Source organism: Herpailurus yagouaroundi, unplaced genomic scaffold, assembly GCF_014898765.1.
Source record: "Herpailurus yagouaroundi ecotype Mexico unplaced genomic scaffold, PumYag 67120, whole genome shotgun sequence".
Lineage (NCBI taxonomy): Eukaryota > Metazoa > Chordata > Mammalia > Carnivora > Felidae > Herpailurus > Herpailurus yagouaroundi.
The window spans coordinates 264,747-286,971 of NW_024419969.1; the positions used below are offsets into that span (position 1 = coordinate 264,747).

The window sequence follows — 22,225 nt, forward strand, 5'->3', positions numbered from 1 at the left end:
TTCTTCCAGAACTCCGTAAGTTTAATGAATTGGTACATCATATTAGGTACCAGAAAGCAATGAACTATTAGTACCTTCAACAACTTGGGTGAATTCTCAGTATTATGCTGAGTGAAAAAGATGTACACACTATATAATTTTCTTCATATAAAAAATTTTTTTAAGTTTATTTATTTGGAGAGATGGAGCAAAACAGGGGCAGAGAGCAGACTCTGCACTGTCAATGCAGAGCCCAACACAGGGACTGACACAGGGCTAGAATTCACAAACTGTGAGATCATAACTTGAGCCAAAACCAAGAGTCGGACACTTAACCAACTGAGCCATCTAAGTGCCCCTTCACATAAAATAATTGAAATGACAAAGTTTTAGAAATGAAAACATATTACTGTTTGCCAGACATTAGGAATCAGTGGCAGATAGATTGGTGTGATTGTAAATTAGTGCTTCAGAGATCATTATAAATGTTCTGTTCTGCATTTTGACCATAGGGTGGACACAACAGATACACAGGAAGTAAAAAATTGCTTACTGATGCGCATGGGCAGCTCAGTAGTTTAAGTGTTCAGCTTCAACTCAGGTCATGGTCTCACTACTAGGGAGTTCAAGCACCCACATCAGGTCTCTGCTGTCAGCACAGCCCGCTTCAGATCCTCTGTCCCCCTCTCTCTGCTCCTCCCCCTGCTTTCACATGTGATGACATGCTCTCTCTATCACAAATACAAATGGATAAACATCTAAGAATTTTTTGTGGGGCACCTGGGTGGCTCAGTGGGCTAAGCATCCAACTTTGGCTCAGGTCATCTCACAGTTCCTGAGTTCAAGCCACGTGTTGAGCCCTGTGCTGAAAGCTTAGAACCTGGAGCCTGTTGCAGATTCTGTGTTTCCCTTTCTCTGCCCATTCCCGCTTGCTCTCTGTCAAAAATAAACAATTTTTTTTTCTTTTGAATTTTTTTGTTGTTGCATATAGCTTGGAGCACCTGGCTGGCACAGCCAGTAGAGCATGCAACTCTTGGTCTCAGATTCATGAGTTCAAGCCGCACAATATGTGGAGAGATCGATTCAAAAATCAAATCTTTAAATGTTTTGTTTTGTTTTGTTTTGCATATAGCTAAATACCACAGAAATATGAGTAGAAGTACACCTAGAGAAATCTTAGTAAAATTGGAGTTTGTACTACTATCCATATCCTGATTGTGACATTCTGTAGGCACAGATGGCATATTTCGTGTTATTTCTTAGAACTCTGTGATTCTGCAGTTGTCTCAAAATGATCCAATCACTTAAGAAAAGTTGAAAGAACAAATTCAAGTAACTTTGGAGAACAGTACTTCGAATACTGTAAAACTAAAAAAAAAGTTGGTTTTAAGAAATTAAGGCTATGGCACAGTTTGACTACTAACATAGTAGCTTTAGCAGATTTCGGTGGGTAAAGACTGAAGTATTGTTGGTATCTTGATTGTGGTAGTCATTACTGTGCTTCAGAAAGATTGAATGTTACTGTATGTAAATTTATTTATTTTTTTTATGTTTATTTTTGAGAGACAGAGAGACCGTGCAAGCTAGGGAGAGACAGAAAGAGGGAGATACAGAATCTGAAGCAGGCTCCAGGCTTCTGAGCTCTCCACACAGAGCCCGACGTGGGGCAAATCCACAAACTGTGAGATCATGATCCGAGCTGTAGTCAGGTGCTTAACCACCCAAGCACACCCAAAATTAATTTTTAAAAATAACCATCTAAAAATAAAAAATACCTAGTTTTTAAGTTACAAAAGTACACCACACACAAATGAAACACAATAAACTTCCTCAGCAAAGTTAATATTTTACCATGTTTTGGTCAAATGAATATATTTTATCCTCTTAATATATATTATTCTATAACTGTTAAAAAGTATTAATACCATCCAAGATGAAATGGGTGTTAGCAGCAAATAGTTTTCATTTTTTTTTTGTTCACACTATTGGTATTTTTCTCAGGATTGTTTGCCTAAATTGTGTTTTATTTTATATTATCTTTTGATTGTATCTGTTGATATCAATTTGTTGATTGAGCCAGCGAGTCATTCCTTGCCTAAATTTTAAATTCATTGGGATTACTGGGAATACATTAATTCTACAACATTAACTCTTCTCTGTTTTCATTTGAAAAAAAAAAAATCCCTTTAGTTAATAATAAATGGCTATGGACTTTACAAGATAGCATGTAAGATTTAAGCAGAATTAAATGTCAATCTAGTAATTGTGACAACCCTAGGGTTGTCATTTTCATGTTAATGGTATCTTTACTTGAATTCAGAATGCCCAAATACAGTGTTTTATAAAAAGGACATGATTCTCAAAGCCTGCCACCCATAGTTTCATGATAATCCTTTCATGAAGCGTAATTATTACTGTAAGCTTCACTTTCAGTAATCATTGCCACTCAAGAGATAGTGTTTATTTCTTTATTTCCACTTCCTATCTAAGGCTCAACTTAAGTTTCTGACATTTTTCTTATGGTTATGAAAAATAAAATATGGATATTCTGGGGATATATAATATAGTACTTAAGTTTATTCTGTTTTTTCCTCAGACTTTGGGGTGAACCTGTTAATTTACGTGAACAACATGATGCCTTAGAATTTTTTAATTCCTTAGTGGATAGCTTAGATGAAGCTTTAAAAGCTTTAGGACATCCAGCTATGCTAAGTCAAGTCTTGGGAGGTTCCTTTGCTGATCAGAAGATTTGTCAAGGCTGCCCCCATAGGTAAGTGGTAATTAAGATTTTTATTGTTCTAATTTTAGAATATGTGCCGCCAAAATGAGCACAATTAATTAAGGTTTTTAGTATCTGCTTTGCATTAGTCCTTTTTTTCTTTTCTTTTTTAATAGTGTAAATGAAATTTTTACTTTTGCTTATGTAGGAAAGCACAGTGTACCAAATACTACTAAATGCCTAGGATTGTGAATGAGTTACAATTCTATATTATAACCAAGTGTTTGTCTTTTCACTTTTTATCCTATTGAATATCTCACTACTTTCTCTTACATTTTTGTATCTTTTGTTATGTCATTTTCCCTACATCTACATTGAGAGATTTATGTCATCATCAAAATTAAAATTGAAATATCTTAAATATAGTAAACCTAGAAGTTAACTGGCAGGTGTGGGGCATTATTTCCTGTACAAATATAAAAGCTAACTTTTAAATTACCATTGATCCTTGTCATTCTTGAGATAGGTTCATTATGTTTGCGCATAAAACCATTAGGCAACATTTCACAAGGCATTATTTTGTTTGGGAGTTAAAAAGAAATTGATTTGGGGCACCTGGCTGGCTCAATCAGTAGAGCATGTGACTCTTGATTTTGGTATTGTGTGTTTGTGTGTTTGAGAGACCACTCGAGCAGGACTGGGCAGAGAGAGAGGAGGAAACAGCCCAATGTGAGGCTCAAATACACAAACCATGAGATCATGACCTCAGCCAAAGTTAGACACTGAACTGACTGAGCCACCCAGATACCCCTAAGGTTATGGTTTTAAACCCAGATAAAGGGCCAAGATTATGTTTTTAAAAATTAATTTTAAAAACAAATTGATTTATCAAGAGTTTCTAATGGAAATAAACAGTGACCCTTGGTTAGCATTAATATTTCAGAAAGTTTGCTGATGGATATGCATTTGTGTCTGTGGTATATAAGCTTTAGTTTGGGGCTTAACTGTTGTTTTTATAAGTGTTGATTTCAAATCCTTTCTCACCAAAATAATCACAATAAGAGTGTTTTCTGTAGTCTATTATTCTACAAACTATATGCCATTCCGTTACTTTATAAACATTAGCTGGGTATAGTAGGTAAAGCAGATTCTTTTTAACATAGGGAAATGTTTAGAGAAAGATAGTATTACATAACTGAGAAATTTTTATCATGTCCTAGTGCCATTCTTTTGGAAAAAGGTTGGTGGGGAGCAAGACATTTATTCACCTGGTTTAGCCAGTGTTTCATTCTTATGAAAGATATTTTACATCAGATGGGCAATAAAAAGTATCCAGCAGTCCTCAGTGTGTTTTTTTTTTTATCAGTTCTCAAACTTAGTTGTAAATTATTGCTTTATTAAGTAAAAGTAAAGTGCAAATTAAGTAAATTTGAAACTAATTTCAACTAATGTTACTATCACTAGATAAATTAGGGGGTTTCATGCTAGAGTTCCAACTCTTTTCAATATTATAGAGCACTGGTTTCTTAGAGAGTCCTGTTTTTTTGCAGAAACACTCAATTCCATTTATTCTCTGAAAGTTTTTTTTCCTCCTTGTGTGCAGTTTCTATTACAGTAGTAATGAGTCATTCATAGATACTTGTACACTTGTTTTCTCTTTTTAAGTTACAGGCTTCTAAATCTAAAGGACTGTGTCTAAAACATAATATCCCCTTGTGCTTTAATACATGAGGCACTCTTAATGTATCTGTTGGATGAGTAAATGTAATGGTTGAGAATGTATTCTTAAACTATCAACTTCCTGAGTTTATTTAGTGTGTGTCATCAGGTATTCCTGCAAGTTTCTTTTATGGAAAATCACGTGGCATGCTGATTCCATTGCTATTACTTTTTTTATTTTTTTTTTAATTTAAATTTTAGTTAGCCAACGTTAAAAAAAAAATTTGGGGGGCGCCTGGGTGGCTCAGTTGGTTGAGACACTCAACTCAGGTCATGATCTCACAGTTTGTGAGTTCTAGCCCCGCGTCGGGCTCTGTGCTGACAGCTCAGAGACTGGAGCCTGTTTCGGATTCTGTGTCTCCCCCTCTCCCTGTCCCTCCCCTGCTCATGCTCTGTCTCTCTCTCTCAATAATAAATAAACGTTAAAAAAAAAATTATTTTTTTATTTATTTTTTTGTTTGTTTGTTTAAAGAATTTAATACAGTGTTGCCTGGCTGACTCAGTAGAGTGGAAGATTCTTGATCTTGGGGTCATGAATTTGAGGCCTGTACTGGGTATAGAGATTACCTACAAAATTAAAAATTTTTTTTAAAAATCTGTATTGCCTACAGAAAAGTAAGTGGTAACTGGAAACTTACTAATAACTATGGCTAATGTATCTGACATTATATAATAAATAGTTGAAATGTATTTTGTATCAAGTGTACAACTAAAAATTATTAGAAACCCAAGGAATAAATTCTTTTGTCTCTTAAAATAATATCTTTAGATACGAGTGTGAAGAATCTTTTACAACTCTGAATGTAGATATTAGAAATCACCAAAACCTTCTTGATTCTTTGGAGCAGTATATCAAAGGAGATTTATTGGAAGGTGCAAACGCTTATCGATGTGAAAAATGTGATAAAAAGGTATGTATTGTCTAGTAGTTTCAAATCAGGAATTAACATTTAACAGAACTGGAAGACATCATAGTTGCTTCTATTAAACCTCAAAATTTACATCTCTCCTGTCTCTACTTTGTAGCAGTGGTGGCAGAGAGGCAGTTGAGATGATTTACTTAAGGGTTTGACAGGAAAAAAAAATAAAATAAAGATTTATCAGGGGAACGACTGAGAGAAAATAATGCCAGGACTAGGAAAAATGTTTTCATTTGGTTGATATATTTTTGCAGTTACAATTGCTGTGGAATTCCTCAAAGCAGAATTGCTGATAATCAAGGACACTGTTCCTTTTTATATTCTAGATTACTCTTCATGTTTAGAAGAACATGTTTAAAAGAATATGTGTGCTTATTTTATTTGGTTACATCAGATTTACAGAACCACTTGCATCTTTAAACACCAGATTCGATTTTTCAGCCCATCCAACTGATTTTATTTTAGTCTATTAAACAGTTTATGAGATGGAATGATAACATGTTTTTGAAGACACGTATTATGGAAATATTTTTCTGAGCTCCACCTTGTCATCTCCCTAATGACCCGTATTATTCTGACATTAAAACGCATTTAGATTATGGCCTCTGAAGCCACAATATTTTCTGCTACCTGATCTCAGATAGTTTTGTCTGAAGCATTTTGTTTTTCACACATCCTGCCACTATTTTCCCCCAGATACTTATTAAACTAAGGACCTTTTCAGAACACAGAATTAACACATTACTGTGTGTGCAGCATTTAGCACATTATGTGGCATCTAAAATGTCGTATGTATTAGATGATATTGTACGCACAGTTTCTTGGGTTTGTTCATACCAGATTCTGTTCATTAACATAAAAATTAAACATCAGAAAAGTAACATGAAATATGGAAATAGCCATTAGTTTCTGTATCACTAATTTCCTGTTTCACATAAGATCATAATTACATATTTTAAGGTTTGATTTAAATGTTTTGTGGGGCGCCTGGGTGGCGCAGTCGGTTAAGCGTCCGACTTCAGCCAGGTCACGATCTTGCGGTCCGTGAGTTCGAGCCCCGCGTCGGGCTCTGGGCTGATGGCTCGGAGCCTGGAGCCTGTTTCCGATTCTGTGTCTCCCTCTCTCTCTCTGCCCCTCGCCCGTTCATGCTCTGTCTTTCTCTGTCCCAAAAATAAATAAATGTTGAAAAAAAATTAAAAAAAAAAAATTTAAGTGTTTTGAAAAAGTAGTAACATATGATATTCATTGTGTTCATTACTATTTACTCATCTATTTGTAAATAAATTTAGATCATAAAGTCTCATTCTGTTTTTTATAGGTTGATACAGTAAAGCGCTTGCTAATTAAAAAGTTGCCTCCTGTTCTTGCTATCCAATTGAAACGATTTGACTATGATTGGGAAAGAGAGTGTGCAATTAAATTCAATGATTATTTTGAATTTCCACGAGAGCTGGACATGGAACCTTACACAGTACCAGGTGTTGCGAAGCTGGAAGGAGATAACGTAAAAACAGACAGTCAGTTGATACAACAGAATGAGGAGTCTGAAAGTGAGAAAACAGGAAGCACAAGATACAGACTTGTAGGTGTGCTTGTACACAGTGGTCAAGCAAGTGGTGGACATTATTATTCTTACATCATTCAGAGAAATGGCAAAGATGGTGAGAGAAATCGCTGGTATAAATTTGATGATGGAGATGTAACAGAATGTAAAATGGATGATGACGAAGAAATGAAAAATCAGTGTTTTGGTGGAGAGTACATGGGAGAAGTATTTGATCATATGATGAAGCACATGTCATACAGGAGACAGAAAAGATGGTGGAATGCTTATATACTCTTTTATGAACGAATGGACACAATAGACCAAGATGATGAGATGATAAGATACATATCAGAGCTAACTATCACAAGACCCCATCAAATCATGTCACCAGCCATTGAGAGAAGTGTCCGAAAACAAAATGTGCAGTTTATGCATAACCGAATGCAGTACAGTTTAGAGTATTTTCAGTTTGTGAAAAAACTGCTTACATGTAATAGTATTTATCTAAGCCCTGTTCCAGGTAAGTTTCTGCAATTCAGTTTCTTATCAGTAAAGAGTAATTTTTGTTTCACTTACAGAATTTTTTATCAGCGATAAATACATATTTAATATTTTTCTTGTATCCTTTTTTTTCCCCATAAAATGATTTAGGCTCATTTTATTTTAACTATGTCAGCATTTTTAGTTCCAGTTAAAGTCAAATATTTAAGATCCCTGTATTTTTGAATACTGATAATCATATCTAGAAACATTAGAAGAGCTTTTATCTGTAAGTGTTTTTTGAACAAGCATTAGTTTCAAACATGGTTTGTTGAAGTGCTAAGGTAACCACTAAAGATTACTCAGTCTTTCTAATGTGGAGCATTTGTTCAAACAAATGTAAACAAAAATGTATTTGATTATATGTATGTTTCTTAAGGACAAGATCACTTGTTGCCTGAAGCAGAAGAAATCAGTATGATTAGTATTCAGCTTGCAGCTAGATTCCTCTTTACCACTGGATTTCATACCAAGAAAATCATCCGTGGCCCTGCCGGTGATTGGTACATGGGTTTGGATTTTATTCATATTATTGTTAATAGTTTGTTTGAATCTTTATAGCACTGCTTAATTTTTCCCTAGCCATAAAAATCTTACTTCAAATACAGGATAAAGATTTGGTAGTAATGTTGAAAAGAATATTAAAATCAACGTGCCTTCTTTTAGTCATATATTGGCCCCTATTTCTGTTAAACTGTATCGTATCTCTTACTGTTTCATCATGAAATTATCTTCTAGATGGAATTCTGGCTTACGTTTAAAAACAAGATGTTTTTAAGTACTTATGGTCTTACATTTTTAATTGTAAAGTTACAGAGAACACACTGATCTAACAGTTGTTTTCAGCATCTTTGAGAATATAAGACCACTCCATGAGGAACATGATGGATTTTTTTTTTTTCAACATTTATTTATTTTTGGGACAGAGAGAGACAGAGCATGAACGGGGGAGGGGCAGAGAGGGGGACACAGAATCGGAAACAGGCTCCAGGCTCTGAGCCATCAGCCCAGAGCCCGACGCGGGGCTCGAACTCATGGGAGATCACGCGAGATCACGCGAGACCTCGCGAGATCATGACCTGAGCCGAAGTCGGGTGCTCAACCGACTGCGCCACCCAGGCACCCCCATGATGGATTTTGATAATAGATTTGGTAACAGATTTGCAAAAGCCTAGACAGGTTCTCATTTAATTCAACTATGACCATTAATTGTTAAGGCGAATTTTCTTCTTTATTTGATTCATAGAAATCTGTTGGTTCACTGTAGAAATCAAAACAGAAGCACATTAATAAAAAGTTGATATTCATGTATTTTTCTTGTTTTAGGTACGATGCACTGTGCATTCTACTCCGTCATAGCAAAAATGTGCGTTTTTGGTTTGCTCATAATGTTCTTTTTAATGTTTCAAATCGCTTCTCTGAATACCTTCTTGAGTGCCCTAGTGCAGAAGTGAGGGGTGCATTTGCAAAACTTATAGTATTTATTGCACATTTTTCTTTGCAAGATGGGCCTTGTCCTTCATCATTTACATCTCCCGGGCTTTCTGGTCAGGTAATTGGAAGTTTTTTTCTAACAATGAAATACAGTTAATTTGTATTAATTTGTATTTGATCTTTCCTACAAGATCAAATCACTAAACATCTGTTTAATATATATACCATATATGCATGTGTGCATTTTTTTAGTTTATTACAGTTGTTTCACAGCAGTGAGTAATGATTATTGGGCACCTTCAAAATATAAGGAAAATTTTTTCTGTTCAGTTACTTCTAGTTATGCAATAGGTCTTCAGATTATATATGTTTTAATATGTTTAATGAAGGTTTACTTTTATAAATTGCTAAATTTAAATGTTTTAAATAGCTTGTTGAGCATAAAAGTGTTGAGCATCTGCAATGAAGTTCTTAACTTTTTGTTCCCTCTCAAAAAGCAACTGTTTTTAGTAATTTCCTTTCCCATATTTCTGCTTAATGCAGTCATAGCACAAACGTATCCATGATGCAAACATATATATAAGAATCCTTTTCTCCATATGGTGCTAATTAAATATTTATCTTTTATAGGCATGTGATAACTTAAGTTTGAGTGATCACTTACTAAGAGCAGTATTAAATCTCCTCAGAAGGGAAGTTTCAGAGCATGGCCGTCATTTACAGCAATATTTCAATCTGTTTGTAATGTATGCCAATTTAGGTAAAAACTTTTCATAACTTATTTAATGTATTATTTCATGTTTAATACTGAATGATGAAGGTATTTTAATGTAATGATGAGATCTAATTCCTTCTGAAATAGAAGCAGTATTCCAAGTTTATATAAATGTTAAAATCCATTGCAGACTTTTTGTATTTTTTTGTATTTTTTATTTATTTTTTTATTTTTAGTGTTTGTGTATTTTTGAGAGAGAAAACATGAGCATGGGAGGGTCAGACAGAGGGACAGAGGGTCCAAAGCGGGCTCTGTCCTCACAGCAGTGTCCAATGAGGGGCTTGAACTCAGGAACTGTGAGGTCATGACCTGAGCCGAGATCAGATGCTTAAGTGACTGAGCCACCGAGGTACCCCTGATTAGCTTTTCAGTAGCAGTCCTTATCTTGGACTGTAGTTCAGAAAAATGTGTCTGGTTCATGTTTTTATCTCTTAATGCTTGTTTTAAAAAAATGATGCACAGGCTATATCCTACATGATATGAATCAGAATTCCTAGAGCTAGGAAAAACTGTTTTCAAAGGAAAGTGGTTGTATTTGTCAGCTTTAAGAATCACTACCTAAAAACGTTGGCCTATACCTGTTTTTGTTAAAATAAAATCAATTCAATTCACTAAAACTGTGTATAAGTTATGCACTTAAATTCTGTTGAAATCATTATCAATATCATTGTTATCAAAATACACTTCTCTTCATTTCTTCTCAGTGGCTCCAGAGTGCTTACCTAAAATATTATGGTGTATGTTTTATTATACTCTGATGCTCATTCCATTTTTGTTTTGATTTGTTTTTAAGTCTAGTCTTGCTGCTCAACAACTAGATTATAAAATTCTGGTGATGAGGGCCTTTTTCACAGTAAACATGTTTTCTAAATGAATGGAAGGATCATCAAGAAATTTATAAGAAATTTTCTAAAATTTTCTGTATTCTCTTAGGTCACATTTATTAAGAGGAGAAAGAGCAGTGGCTCCTGGTTGACTCAGGCAATTAGGTGTCCAACTTGTTTTTGTTTTGTTTTTTGTTTTTTTTAATGTTTATGTTAGAGTATGAGCCAGGCACACACAGGGATGGGACAGAGGATCTGAAGCAGGCTCTGTACTAACAGAGATGGGGCTGATGTGGGGCTTGAACTCACAAATTGTGAGTTCATGGCCTGAGCCAAAATCAGATGCTCAATCAACTGAGCAACTCAGGTGTCCCAAGTATCCACCTCTTGATTTAGGCACAGTTCTTGATTTCACAGCCCTAAGATCAAGCCCTACATTGGATCCATGCTGGGTATGGAACCTCCTTGAGATTCCCTCTTTCTCTCCCTCTCTGCCCCTCCCACTCTCAAAAAAAAAAAAAAAAAAAAAAGAGAGAGAGAGAGAGAAAAGAAAAAGTAACTATGTTGCATTTACAAGCATAAAATTGCAATGTTAGTTATTCAGGTGTTGATGCATCAATAGCTCAAAATTACTAATGTTTTCAGATGTAGTCTAGTTAAAAGTTTTGCAGTATTGGGGCACCTGCGTGGATCAGTTGGTTAAGCATCCAAGCTCAGCTCAGGTCACCATCTCACAGTTTGTTAGTTCATGCCCCTCATCAGACTCACTGCTGTCAGTGCGGAGTCTGCTTTGGATCCTTTGTCCCCTCTCTTTCTGTCCCTCTCCCGCTTATATGCATGCATGCACTCACTCTCTTTCTCTCAAAAATACATTTAGTAAATAAATAAATCCTTGTTTTCATTCCTGTTTTTAATACAAAACTATCAAATTTAAGCCCTCACAGAAATCATATTTTAAACAGTTGGTCACAAGTCATTTATTATTGGTCCGTAGTATAATCTTTATTTCCATAAATATATGGATTGATAAATATTAACATTAAGTCATTAAAGCCAGATGTAGCTTAGTTTTAAACTTTTTTTGGATTTTAGCAAGGTAAAACAGTTCATTTGCCACACATTTGACTTTCTCAGTAAGGTCTCCAGCATCACCCTGTAATCAAACATGTGAGTATTTCAGTAATCAATACTCATTCTGTGACAGTGGTTAGTGGTCTCATTACAGGTCAAACAAATTTCACCAAAAAGTGTGTCATGGCACGAACATTATTTTAAACTTCATCAATATTTTCACCCTTTTTTTTAAGTGTGTCCTTTTTTGTTTGTTTGCTTTTAGTTTATTTATTTTGAGAGAGAGCACACAAGTGAGAAGGGACAGAGATGTGGGAGGGAGAATACCAAACATACTCCACAGTGCCCTCACAGAGCCTGATGCGGGGCTTGAACCCATGAACTGTCAGACCATGTCTAGAGCTAAAACCTAGAGTCAGACCATCAACCAACAGAGTACCCAGGCATCCCATGTTTATCAATCTTTTTGAATTTCACATAAAACAATGCAAACCTATCTTTATTGTGGTCCTGGGAATGCTACAATGCATAAAGGAATTTTAATTGGATAGGAAACAAGGGAAAATACAAAATGCTAATATGTACATCCAAGGAATATCTGAACTACACTTAGTAAGAAAGGGCTTGCTGGAGAAAATGAATTCATTGGTAACTAGAGTGAAGGGCTCCTTAGATAATGAAATTACTCAGTCTGACTTCAATTGGTGAAAGATATGAGGTAGAAGAAGAAATTAGTAAGATACTGTAACCCCATGGTCTTTTGACAAGTCTTGTGAGAAAGTCTATAGTTGATTTAGGGCATTGAAGGCCATTATACCATAGTAGACCACCAATAGACTGCTTCTCCAGTTTGCTGTGTGTGGTTTCAATATGTACACAGTCAACCATGATCTGGAAGCATATAGTCCTCCCCTTGAGGTACTGTCAGGTCAGTTGTAGCCTAACACTATATCACAGCAGGATACACCTTGCTAGTTCTCATTACACAGGCATTTTTATCATCTCATTTACATCATCACAAGAATGGTGAGTACAGCATAATAAGATGATTTTGAGAGAAAGAGATCACATCCATATAATTTACTACATTATGTTATAATTCTATTTTATTGTTTTTGGTGTTAATCACCATGTCTAATTTACAAAGTAGGCATGTGAGTATAGGAAAAAAGTTAACATATATAGGGTTCACTACTAGTTCACTAGGCTTTAGGAACCTACTAGAAGTCTTGGAACATAATCCTTGAAAATAAGGAGGGCCTACTTAATTAATCTTTACCTTAGAAAGATTACCCTGAATAGGGGTGCCTGGGTGGCTCAGGCAGTTAAGCATCCGACTTTGGCTCAGGTCATGATCTCACTGTTCATGAGTTTAAGACCCCTGTCAGTCTCTATAGAACCTGCTTCAGATTGTGTCTCCCTGTCTGTCTGCCCCTCCCCTGCTCATGCTCTGTCTCAAGAAATAAACATTTAAAAAAATTAAGGTTGCAGTGAAAACTGGATTACAGTGGAGCAAAACATTGTAAAACAATGATCTATAAGCTGAGAAGATCATTGCTGCTTTATATATAGACTGGACAGATTTAGATTTAGAACATGGACAGATTTAGAAGTTCATTATAAGAAAATCAGAACTTGAAGGTTGGATATTTGACCAGAGAAGAGATGTTTAAAACCATTGTGTAGGTGTGCCTGGCTGGCTCCATGAGTAGACCATGTGACTCTTGATCTTGGTGTGGGAGTTACAGTCACATATAGGGTATAGAGATTACTTTAAAAAATTAAAATCTTAAAAAAAAAAAAAAAAAAATAAAAATGACCAAGGTATAATAGTGCCATTTGCCCAGAGGAAACCTAAGAGGAGGAGTCCATTTGGGAAGGTTAATTTTTTTTTTATTTTTTTTAATACATTTATTTTTGAGAGAAAGAGAGAGAGAGATACAGAGTATGAGTGGGAGAGGGGCAGAGAGAGAGCGAGACACAGAATCCAAAGCAGGCTCCAGGCTCTGAGCTGTCAGCACAGAGCCCGACATGGGGCTTGAATTCACAGACTGTGATATCATGGCCTGAGCCACCCAGGTGCCCCAAGAAATTTAATTTCTCATTTAATTTTGTTTCTGTCTTTATCACTTTACCATATGTTGATGAGAGTTGCTATCTAGGCCCCAAACAGTATCCTACCTTAGAGCTCAGTATAATCAAAATGCCACAGTTTCACAGTTAGAATAAACTAAATCAATGTACTTTCAGCAATTATGCAGTCTGCACTTCTTCAGCTTACACAATGAGCTTTAATCATAAAAATTATAAGCAAGTATATTAATTATTTTTTATTCAGTACTTGCCATTCTAATTGGTTTTTGTTTCTTTATTTCTCCTGCACATTATTCTTCTCCCTTTTTTTTATAGGTATGGCAGAAAAGACACAGCTTTTGAAATTGAGTGTACCTGCTACATTCATGCTGGTATCTTTAGATGAAGGACCAGGTCCTCCAATCAAATATCAGTATGCTGAATTGGGCAAGTTATACTCAGTAGTGTCTCAGCTGATCCGCTGTTGCAATGTCTCATCAAGAATGCAGTCTTCAATCAATGGTAAAGTAAAATGTTTTATTCTGTACAATGATTTAAAATTAATGGTAGGCTACTATAGTACTTAATTAAAATTCTGAATATTTATAAAAATGAAGTAAGAGTCTGAAGGTCCATTCTTCTATGTTTTTAAACCATTAAGTTGTTCCACGTGTTAGAAGATTTTTTTTTAATTTACTCCCTAATGTGATAAATGCCTTATTTATGAAATGGTTACTTCAGAATTTTAACTTGGTAAAAAAACATGGTTTTTTGCATCTTCCCATCTTGGTATATATCTGATCATTTTAATGTTTTGTTGAGCTTAGGAAAGTTAATTTATAATCAGTTTTTCATGTAAAACATTCAGTATCTTAATTTTGTATAGAAGTTTATTGGCTTTTCATTGATGACAAATCTATTCTAGGTAATCCCCCTCTTCCCAATCCTTTTGGTGATCCTAATTTATCACAGCCTATAATGCCAATTCAGCAGAATGTGGCAGACCTTTTATTTGTGAGAACAAGTTATGTGAAGAAAATTATTGAAGACTGCAGTAACTCAGAGGAAACCATCAAATTGCTTCGTTTTTGCTGCTGGGAGAATCCTCAGTTCTCATCCACTGTCCTCAGCGAACTTCTCTGGCAGGTTAATGGAAAATAAATATTGATATGTCCATAACTTGATTCATGATTCCCTTAAATTAGGAACTCAGCTATGTTTTATTGTTTTAGGTTGCATATTCATACACTTACGAACTTCGGCCATACTTGGATTTACTTTTGCAGATTTTACTTATTGAAGATTCTTGGCAGACTCACAGGTAGATACATACTTTTTGCTACCAGAATACTTACATTTTTTTTTTAGATTCTAAAAATAACTGAAATTGCTAGCAGCCAAATACATTTTTACTTCTTTTTTTTTTTTTTTTTTTTAACGTTTATTATTTTTGGGACAGAGAGAGACAGAGCATGAACGGGGGAGGGGCAGAGAGAGAGGGAGACACAGAATCGGAAACAGGCTCCAGGCTCTGAGCCATCAGCCCAGAGCCCGACGCGGGGCTCGAACTCACAGACCGTGAGATCGTGACCTGGCTGAAGTCAGACGCTTAACTGACTGCGCCACCCAGGCGCCCCGTCAGTTAATGTTTAAATGCCATTATCTCAGTCACCGTGAGATAAAAGTATAACAAGCTCCAACTTACAATCATTTATTACTCAGTACCTATTTCAGTATCATGAGGAAATTTGACTTTTTTTTTTTTTTTTGAGTTTATTTATTTATTTTGAGAGAGAGACTAAGACAACATAAGTCGGGGGGGCGCAGACAGGGAGACAGAATCCCAAGCAGGCTCCATCACACTGTCAGCACAGACCCCAATGTGGGGCTCAAACTCATGAAACTGTGAGATCAGGACCTGAGCCAAAGCCAAGAGTCAGATGCTTAACCAACTGAGGCACCAAGGCATCCTGGGAGTTTGAAATGTTGTAAGATGCTTATTTTAATGGGATGTAATTTTTACTTTTAGTGTAAAGAACTTATTTTGTTTACTGTGTGTATTGTTATGTATGCTTTAGACACATGAATCCTACTCAGCCATCTTGTTTCATCCAAGCAAATATAGTAAAAGTATAAATTCTGGATTAATACATAAAATAGTGGGCTTTGTGAAGAAATCAGTATTTTTATTATGAGCCATAATGTTTCATTTAATGAACATTAGCTTTAGTTTATTCACTAAGCAATAGGTGATATTTACAAAGTGTCTACTATTGTGCCAAGACAACAGGACAAACACAATATGGATTAGTTATATATAATAAACAGTTGAAGTAATGGTGGTGTGGCTTGGAATGCAACTCTTGATATTTGGGTTCTGAGTTCAAGCCCCACAATGAGGATAGATATTACCTACATAAACTTTAGAAAGTCACAATACCAAAAAATTGTTTTTGATTTGGAATATAATGATGTAAAATAAGTAAAATAAATGATGAAAAGGAGAACTTTCTAAACTAGGTCCTCCGTGACAAGAAATAAGGCATCTGTTTGCCCATAAATAGTTTTTAGTTTGTTTTTGAGAAGAACAAGATATAAGTGGCTGTATAAAATGTTATACTGAGATTTGGTTAGAACTGCATTGAAATCACTAATCATCCAAGATGACTCTTGCCAAAAAGATTGCTTTATCCACTGTGCATGTATTTTAATGGTGTAGATTTCAGGTTCATTTTGTACTGTCAGATTACTTCCACTTGCACAGTCACTGGAATCTGCAGTATTAGAAAAAAATTATCTGGGGGCACCTGGGTGGCTCAGTCAGTTGAATGTACTACTCCTGGTTTTGGCTCAGGTCATTATCCCAGCCAGGGCCATGGGTTTAAGCACCAGAATGCGGTTTGGGATTCTCTCCCTGCTCATCCCCCCACTTGCTCTCACACACACACCCTCTCTCTTCTTAAAAATAAATACCAGTTAAACATCTGACTTCACCTCAGGTCATGGTCTCAACGTTCATGAGTTCGAACCTTTCATTGGGCTCTGTGCTGACAGCTCAGAGCCTGGAGCCTGCTTCACATTCTGTGTCTCCCCCTCTCTCTCTGCTCCTTCTCGGCTCATGCTCTGTCTCTCTTCTGTCTCTCCTTACAAATATAAATGAATGTACAAAAAAAATTTAGAGACAAAATCTGAAGTAGGCTCTAGTCTGTGAGCTGTCAGGAGAGAGCCTGGCATGAGGCTCAGACTCACCAGCCATGAGATCATAACCTGAGAGAAAGTTAGACGTTTAATCAACTGAGGCACCCCAACACGTACACTTTAAAAAAAAAAAAAAAAAAGATTATCTCACTCTCCTCCCCTCACCCTTGCTTGTGCACTCTTTCTCTCTTTCTCTCTCAAATAATAATAATAATAATATGTAAATAATAAAATAAATTTTAAAAATGATCTAACTCCAGAGTAAATTTCTCAAGTGAAGCAGTCATGCAGACATAGTTGTAGTTAACTTTAACAAAAATAATGTAATATTGGTATCCTTAATTTACCACTGATAATGCACTTAAACTGTGAGATAGCAAAATAATTATGGATTGACAGTAATTTGTGTGAGACTTCAGACTCAGGTCACAATTTAGCAATCTTCCCAACTTCCTAGCTTTATGACATTAGGCAAGCTGAATTCTGTACTTATTTTCTCATTTATTAAGTGGGTTTATTTATCATGCTGCATACTCAGGTAAGTAACTCTAGAAGTAAATAGGTTAGATGCTTACATCAAAACATGTATTGAATGATACTAGGCACAGTGTTAGCTAGTAGATATTATAAATTTTTATGTCTGGTTCTTTTTAGAATTCATAATGCACTTAAAGGAATCCCAGATGATCGAGATGGTTTGTTTGATACAATCCAGCGCTCTAAGAATCACTATCAAAAAAGAGCATACCAATGTATAAAATGCATGGTAGCACTCTTTAGCAATTGTCCCATTGCTTACCAAATATTACAGGTGAGAATTTTTTTCTTAAATCATGTAGTAATCTGTAAAAGACTGCCTTAAAAGACTTGTGAAAATTTGGACTTGAAATTTAAGTTAACATTGAAAATTATTCTAAATTTTTTCACACAGTTTTATTTTCTTTTCAAGGGTAATGGAGATCTTAAAAGAAAGTGGACCTGGGCAGTGGAATGGCTTGGAGATGAACTTGAAAGAAGACCATACACTGGCAATCCTCAATATGCTTATAATAATTGGTCTCCTCCAGTGCAAAGCAATGAAACATCAAATGGTTATTTCTTAGAAAGATCACATAGTGCGAGGATGACACTTGCAAAAGCTTGTGAACTCTGTCCAGAGGAGGTAAAAAAAGCCACCAATGGGCAGCAGATAAAAATGGAAGAAAGAAAAGTAATTTTTATTTTTATAGGCCAGGGTTCATTGTATTAAAAAATGTGTATTGTTATTTTGTTGGCTTTAATGTATATTGTTGCTTGATTTGTTTTTTAGTAATCAAAGGAGTTTATTAACTCCTTTGCTAGAATTTTTTGGAGGTATTTCTGTGAAATTATCAAAAAACAAAAAAAAAATATATATATATATGTATATATATATATAGGAAAGTCTATTTTTTTCCTCTGTTAATTATTGTATTTGCTTTAAATGAAAAAAATGTTAATGAGGTCAGCCTTGTAGATTTTTAAGAAATTTTATCCAGAAAGAGATTAAAATAAATTAAAGTTGCTGTCATAATCAAATTATTAATTTCTAAATATTTAAAATTAGGAGCCAGATGACCAAGATGCCCCAGATGAGCATGAGTCATCTCTACCAGAAGATACTCCATTATATCCTCATCCATCTGGATCTCACTGTCAGCAGGTGACTTTTTTGTGTTTTTTGTTTTCATTTTTATTCACCAAATTATTTTACTTTATCTAAAGAGGATTTAATTATTTTTCTTAAATATTTTATAAATTATTGGTTGTGAGTATAAAGTAATAAAGTGATTATCTAGAATAGCTTTGCCAAGATGATCAGAGGAAGGGTAGCTAGAGTTGAGGTCATGTTGCAGCATGTTTCAATCTATTCTCATGGTATTTTTCCTTGTCACATAGCCCTCTTCTACTAATTGCAATAGTTAATTTAAGTGTGTGATATTTCACATTAACATAAATTTTATTAACATTAAATTAATAACTATCAGAAGAAATGTTAAGATGCAAATGTCTTGGGTACTTTTGCCCCAGTATTCAGGTGCAATAACGATGTTCTTAAAATCAGCAGTTTGACAGATTTCAATAAATGAGTCACTGGAAAAATGATAGATTTCTGACAAGAAATATCCATAAGGAAACCTTCATTCAGAAACAAGAATTTGGACAAATCTTTCTGGAAAGATTGTTGTTTAAACCACAAACATGACTAATTGAGGCCTTTTAAGGCAGTGGTTCTTAAATTTATATGCCTCAGAATCCTATAAAGGTGCTTTTTAAAACAGGTTGCTAAGTTCCGTGCCCCTAGGATTTCTGATTCATTAAAGGTGGGACTTTACATTCCAAAGAAGTTTCCAGGTGATGCTGTTGCTGCTGGTCTAGGGAATACTCTCAGAGAACCAGTTGTTTTAGGTGTAGCATTTGGGTCATAAACACTTTTAAAATACCTCCTTTGTGAATATAGAATCAAATTTTATCATGAAGTCACATTTTCAAAACAGTTTATCATATTATGCTTACATTCCTTACAATATCAGAGTTGATCTGTAGGTTATTTTGTAACTATTACATGACGGTTTTTAAAAGATTAAGTCCCTAGAAGAGATGTGTCTACTTTTAGACAAACTTTAGCCCATGATTTTTAATTTTAGTATGTGAAAAGTTTGACATGCAAGTCTTTTTCACCCTCTCAGAATAATCATGTGCATGGACAGCCATATACAGGGCCAGCAGCACATCACTTGAACAACCATCAAAAAACTGGCCAGCGCACACAAGAAAATTATGAAGGCAATGAAGAAGTACCCTCATCTCAAATGAAGGATCAGTAAAATGCCTATCATTAACTGCTTCCTTTAAGACCATGCACTCAGGCCTTATTATCCAAACTTTTTCTGTGTCTGGCTATTTATTCCAAACTAGAGAAGCTGTTCAATATGGAGCGGAGATTGTATTCACTGTCATTTGCAGAAATTTTCCGTCAATATATATAAGCCACCTGCAGGGGAAAGTGTATAGTGTTTTGTATTAAATGGCTGACACTAATCTGTAAATGGCAAAGATGTATATAGTATATTAATGTTTGACTGTTAATTCTTAACCAAGAAAATTTTGTTTTGATGAAGAGTTAAAGATCTACAAAAAAATAATTTTCTTGTTACGTCTGCTGCATTCTGCATCCAGTATTGTCTGCTTCATGGCAGTTGGATCAAATTCTTTACCAAAAAAAAAAAGAAGAAAAACAAAAACATTCTATAAAACAGCCCATCCGTTATCAATCACATCCCATTGGTTTCTTGTTAATTCTTAGTTACTAGAGCTATATAAGGCTGATTGGTAACCTTTGAAATATGTGGATGATGTGGAAAAATTGGTGATGTAACATTGTTTCTGGATATTTCTCATTACCTTTTTATTCTGGTTAATTCAGTTTAAAGCTATAGTTATGCTTTAACATTAGCATGGCCTCACACTAAGTTTGTGTAGCCAATAAAAAGTAAAATTACCAGTATACAGCAGTTTCTCCAAAGTGACAGTTGTGTTACCCAGAGGTTTTGTTACACCTAGAGTAAATATAAAACAAGAGGAGAAATGTGACAAACCAGAGGTTTTTAGTTAACTCATTTATTCATCGTGTTTAAAGTTTGACAGTTCAGTCTCTGGATGGGATAAACAATGTGAAAGTATTGATAATAGGAATTTTAAAACAAATATACAGATACGCAAATATGCCAGAATGTATGGAGCGTAATAGACGACTGTATTTTGTGTGCTTGTTTTGTTTTATGATAGAGTTTATAAGGTGAAACTTCTAAAGAAGTCCACTCAATTGGAATCATCAGAAATCCACAATATTTTGAAGTACTATTGCACCTAGATACCTGGCTGGTTTTCTGGTCAGTCACAGTTTTACTTGAAAGCAAGAATTGTCCCAGTTCTTTTTCCATTCCAAAATTCTTATTGTTGTGGGGTTTAATTAAAGCATAAACTTCTGGTTAATATAATTCTGAAATACTATTTAGAATAAACATTTGTTTCAGGATTCTTCAAAACTCATGAGTTAATACTATATTTAAAAAAGAATTGGTAACTTTGGAATGTGTGTAATATTTTGGAACCGCCTAAAAACCAAATATTCCTGCAAACAGATACGGCGTGTCCTATACTGTTTAAATATTTTGCTGTTTTGTTTTATAGAAATTATTTTGCTGAATTCACAAATAGAATTTGATTTAAGAAGAATTTTGTTTCGTTGTTTCTTTGTTTTTGTTCATTATTCTTTTGTTCTTAAGCATTATACTTTCATTAAAATTAATTATTTGCATAGCACAGCTTGGCATAATGCTGAATTCAGCATTTCAGACATTGAGTTTTTGTGCTTAAAATGGTTTTTTCTTTGCTCTTTATGGATTTGGAGAAAAGAAAAACTATTGGCACTTGAAAAAATCCAATATTAATCAGCCTTCTACTTTTGTCCCATTTTTGTTGTCATTTCTTATTGTTTACAGTTGTTGTCTTCTCTGGAGTCACTAGGAACACTGAGTTTACAAATACTGAACCTAGGTTCCTTAGAGAAATACTGGGTTAGAATCATGCAAACTGGTGCTTACAGTTTCATCAACCTATCAGTACATAACCTTGTTTTGTGTTTCTCTTGAAAGATTCTTCATTTAATATATACTGCTGATTAACACTTAACTCAATGCCAACAGCACCAAAACTCATTCATAAGGCATCCTTATCTAAAATTTAAATTCTCTGGGCACTTGGGTGGCTCTGTTGGTTACACATCTGACTCTTGATTTTGGCTCAGGTCATGACCTTACAGTCATGATGAGATCATACACCCCTTGTCAGGCTCTGCTAGGCATGGAGACTGCCTGGGATTTTCTTCCTTCCTCTGTCTCTGATCCTGTCTTCTGCTCATGTACATATTCTCTCTCTCTCCAACATAAAATAAATTGTGATTTCTCTTTAAGGCATAAGACCACTGGGGAGCTAAGCACTTTTCCCATTTTTTAAACAGAATTACCACCGAACATAAAGAACAGAATGTGCCTCTCCATAGATCCAAAGTCTGTAGCTGAAATACGGATGCACATTTTCAGCTGTGTTTAGCTGTATCTCAAACCATTCACATCAAGCACCTAAAAAATTTTCCTGCTCTGTGGATGTCCATGAATGACCACACAAATACTGATTTTGAGTCATGAAAATCATAAAGAAATTTTACTTGACAGGGCAAGTTCGTGAAGAGAGTCTTCATTTCTATAAATTAACAAGCACAGTTCAATGGTATTGCAGTTGGATTAGTAAGGAATTCTTTGACAAAAAGCCTATATTGAGCTGAACTAAGAAATATACTTGGTTTTTTATTTATTTATTTATTTTCAGAGATAGTATGAGCATGGA

The 22,225-nt window shown here is 35.0% G+C and overlaps 1 protein-coding gene across 1 annotated transcript in view; it reads left to right on the plus strand.

The window, feature by feature from the left end:
* Positions 1 to 21,055, plus strand: part of LOC121024772 (probable ubiquitin carboxyl-terminal hydrolase FAF-X) — a 158,557-nt gene extending 137,502 nt beyond the window's left edge. The window contains exons 31-43 of the mRNA XM_040466999.1: positions 2,576 to 2,749; positions 5,187 to 5,328; positions 6,656 to 7,403; positions 7,803 to 7,926; positions 8,750 to 8,975; positions 9,488 to 9,617; positions 13,937 to 14,122; positions 14,526 to 14,746; positions 14,833 to 14,921; positions 17,453 to 17,609; positions 17,748 to 17,960; positions 18,384 to 18,479; positions 19,507 to 21,055. Coding sequence (XP_040322933.1) covers positions 2,576 to 2,749; positions 5,187 to 5,328; positions 6,656 to 7,403; positions 7,803 to 7,926; positions 8,750 to 8,975; positions 9,488 to 9,617; positions 13,937 to 14,122; positions 14,526 to 14,746; positions 14,833 to 14,921; positions 17,453 to 17,609; positions 17,748 to 17,960; positions 18,384 to 18,479; positions 19,507 to 19,644 — 2,644 coding nt within the window. The 3' untranslated portion in view covers positions 19,645 to 21,055. The remainder of the gene's footprint in view (positions 1 to 2,575; positions 2,750 to 5,186; positions 5,329 to 6,655; positions 7,404 to 7,802; positions 7,927 to 8,749; positions 8,976 to 9,487; positions 9,618 to 13,936; positions 14,123 to 14,525; positions 14,747 to 14,832; positions 14,922 to 17,452; positions 17,610 to 17,747; positions 17,961 to 18,383; positions 18,480 to 19,506) is intronic.
* Positions 21,056 to 22,225: the final 1,170 nt, after the last annotated feature.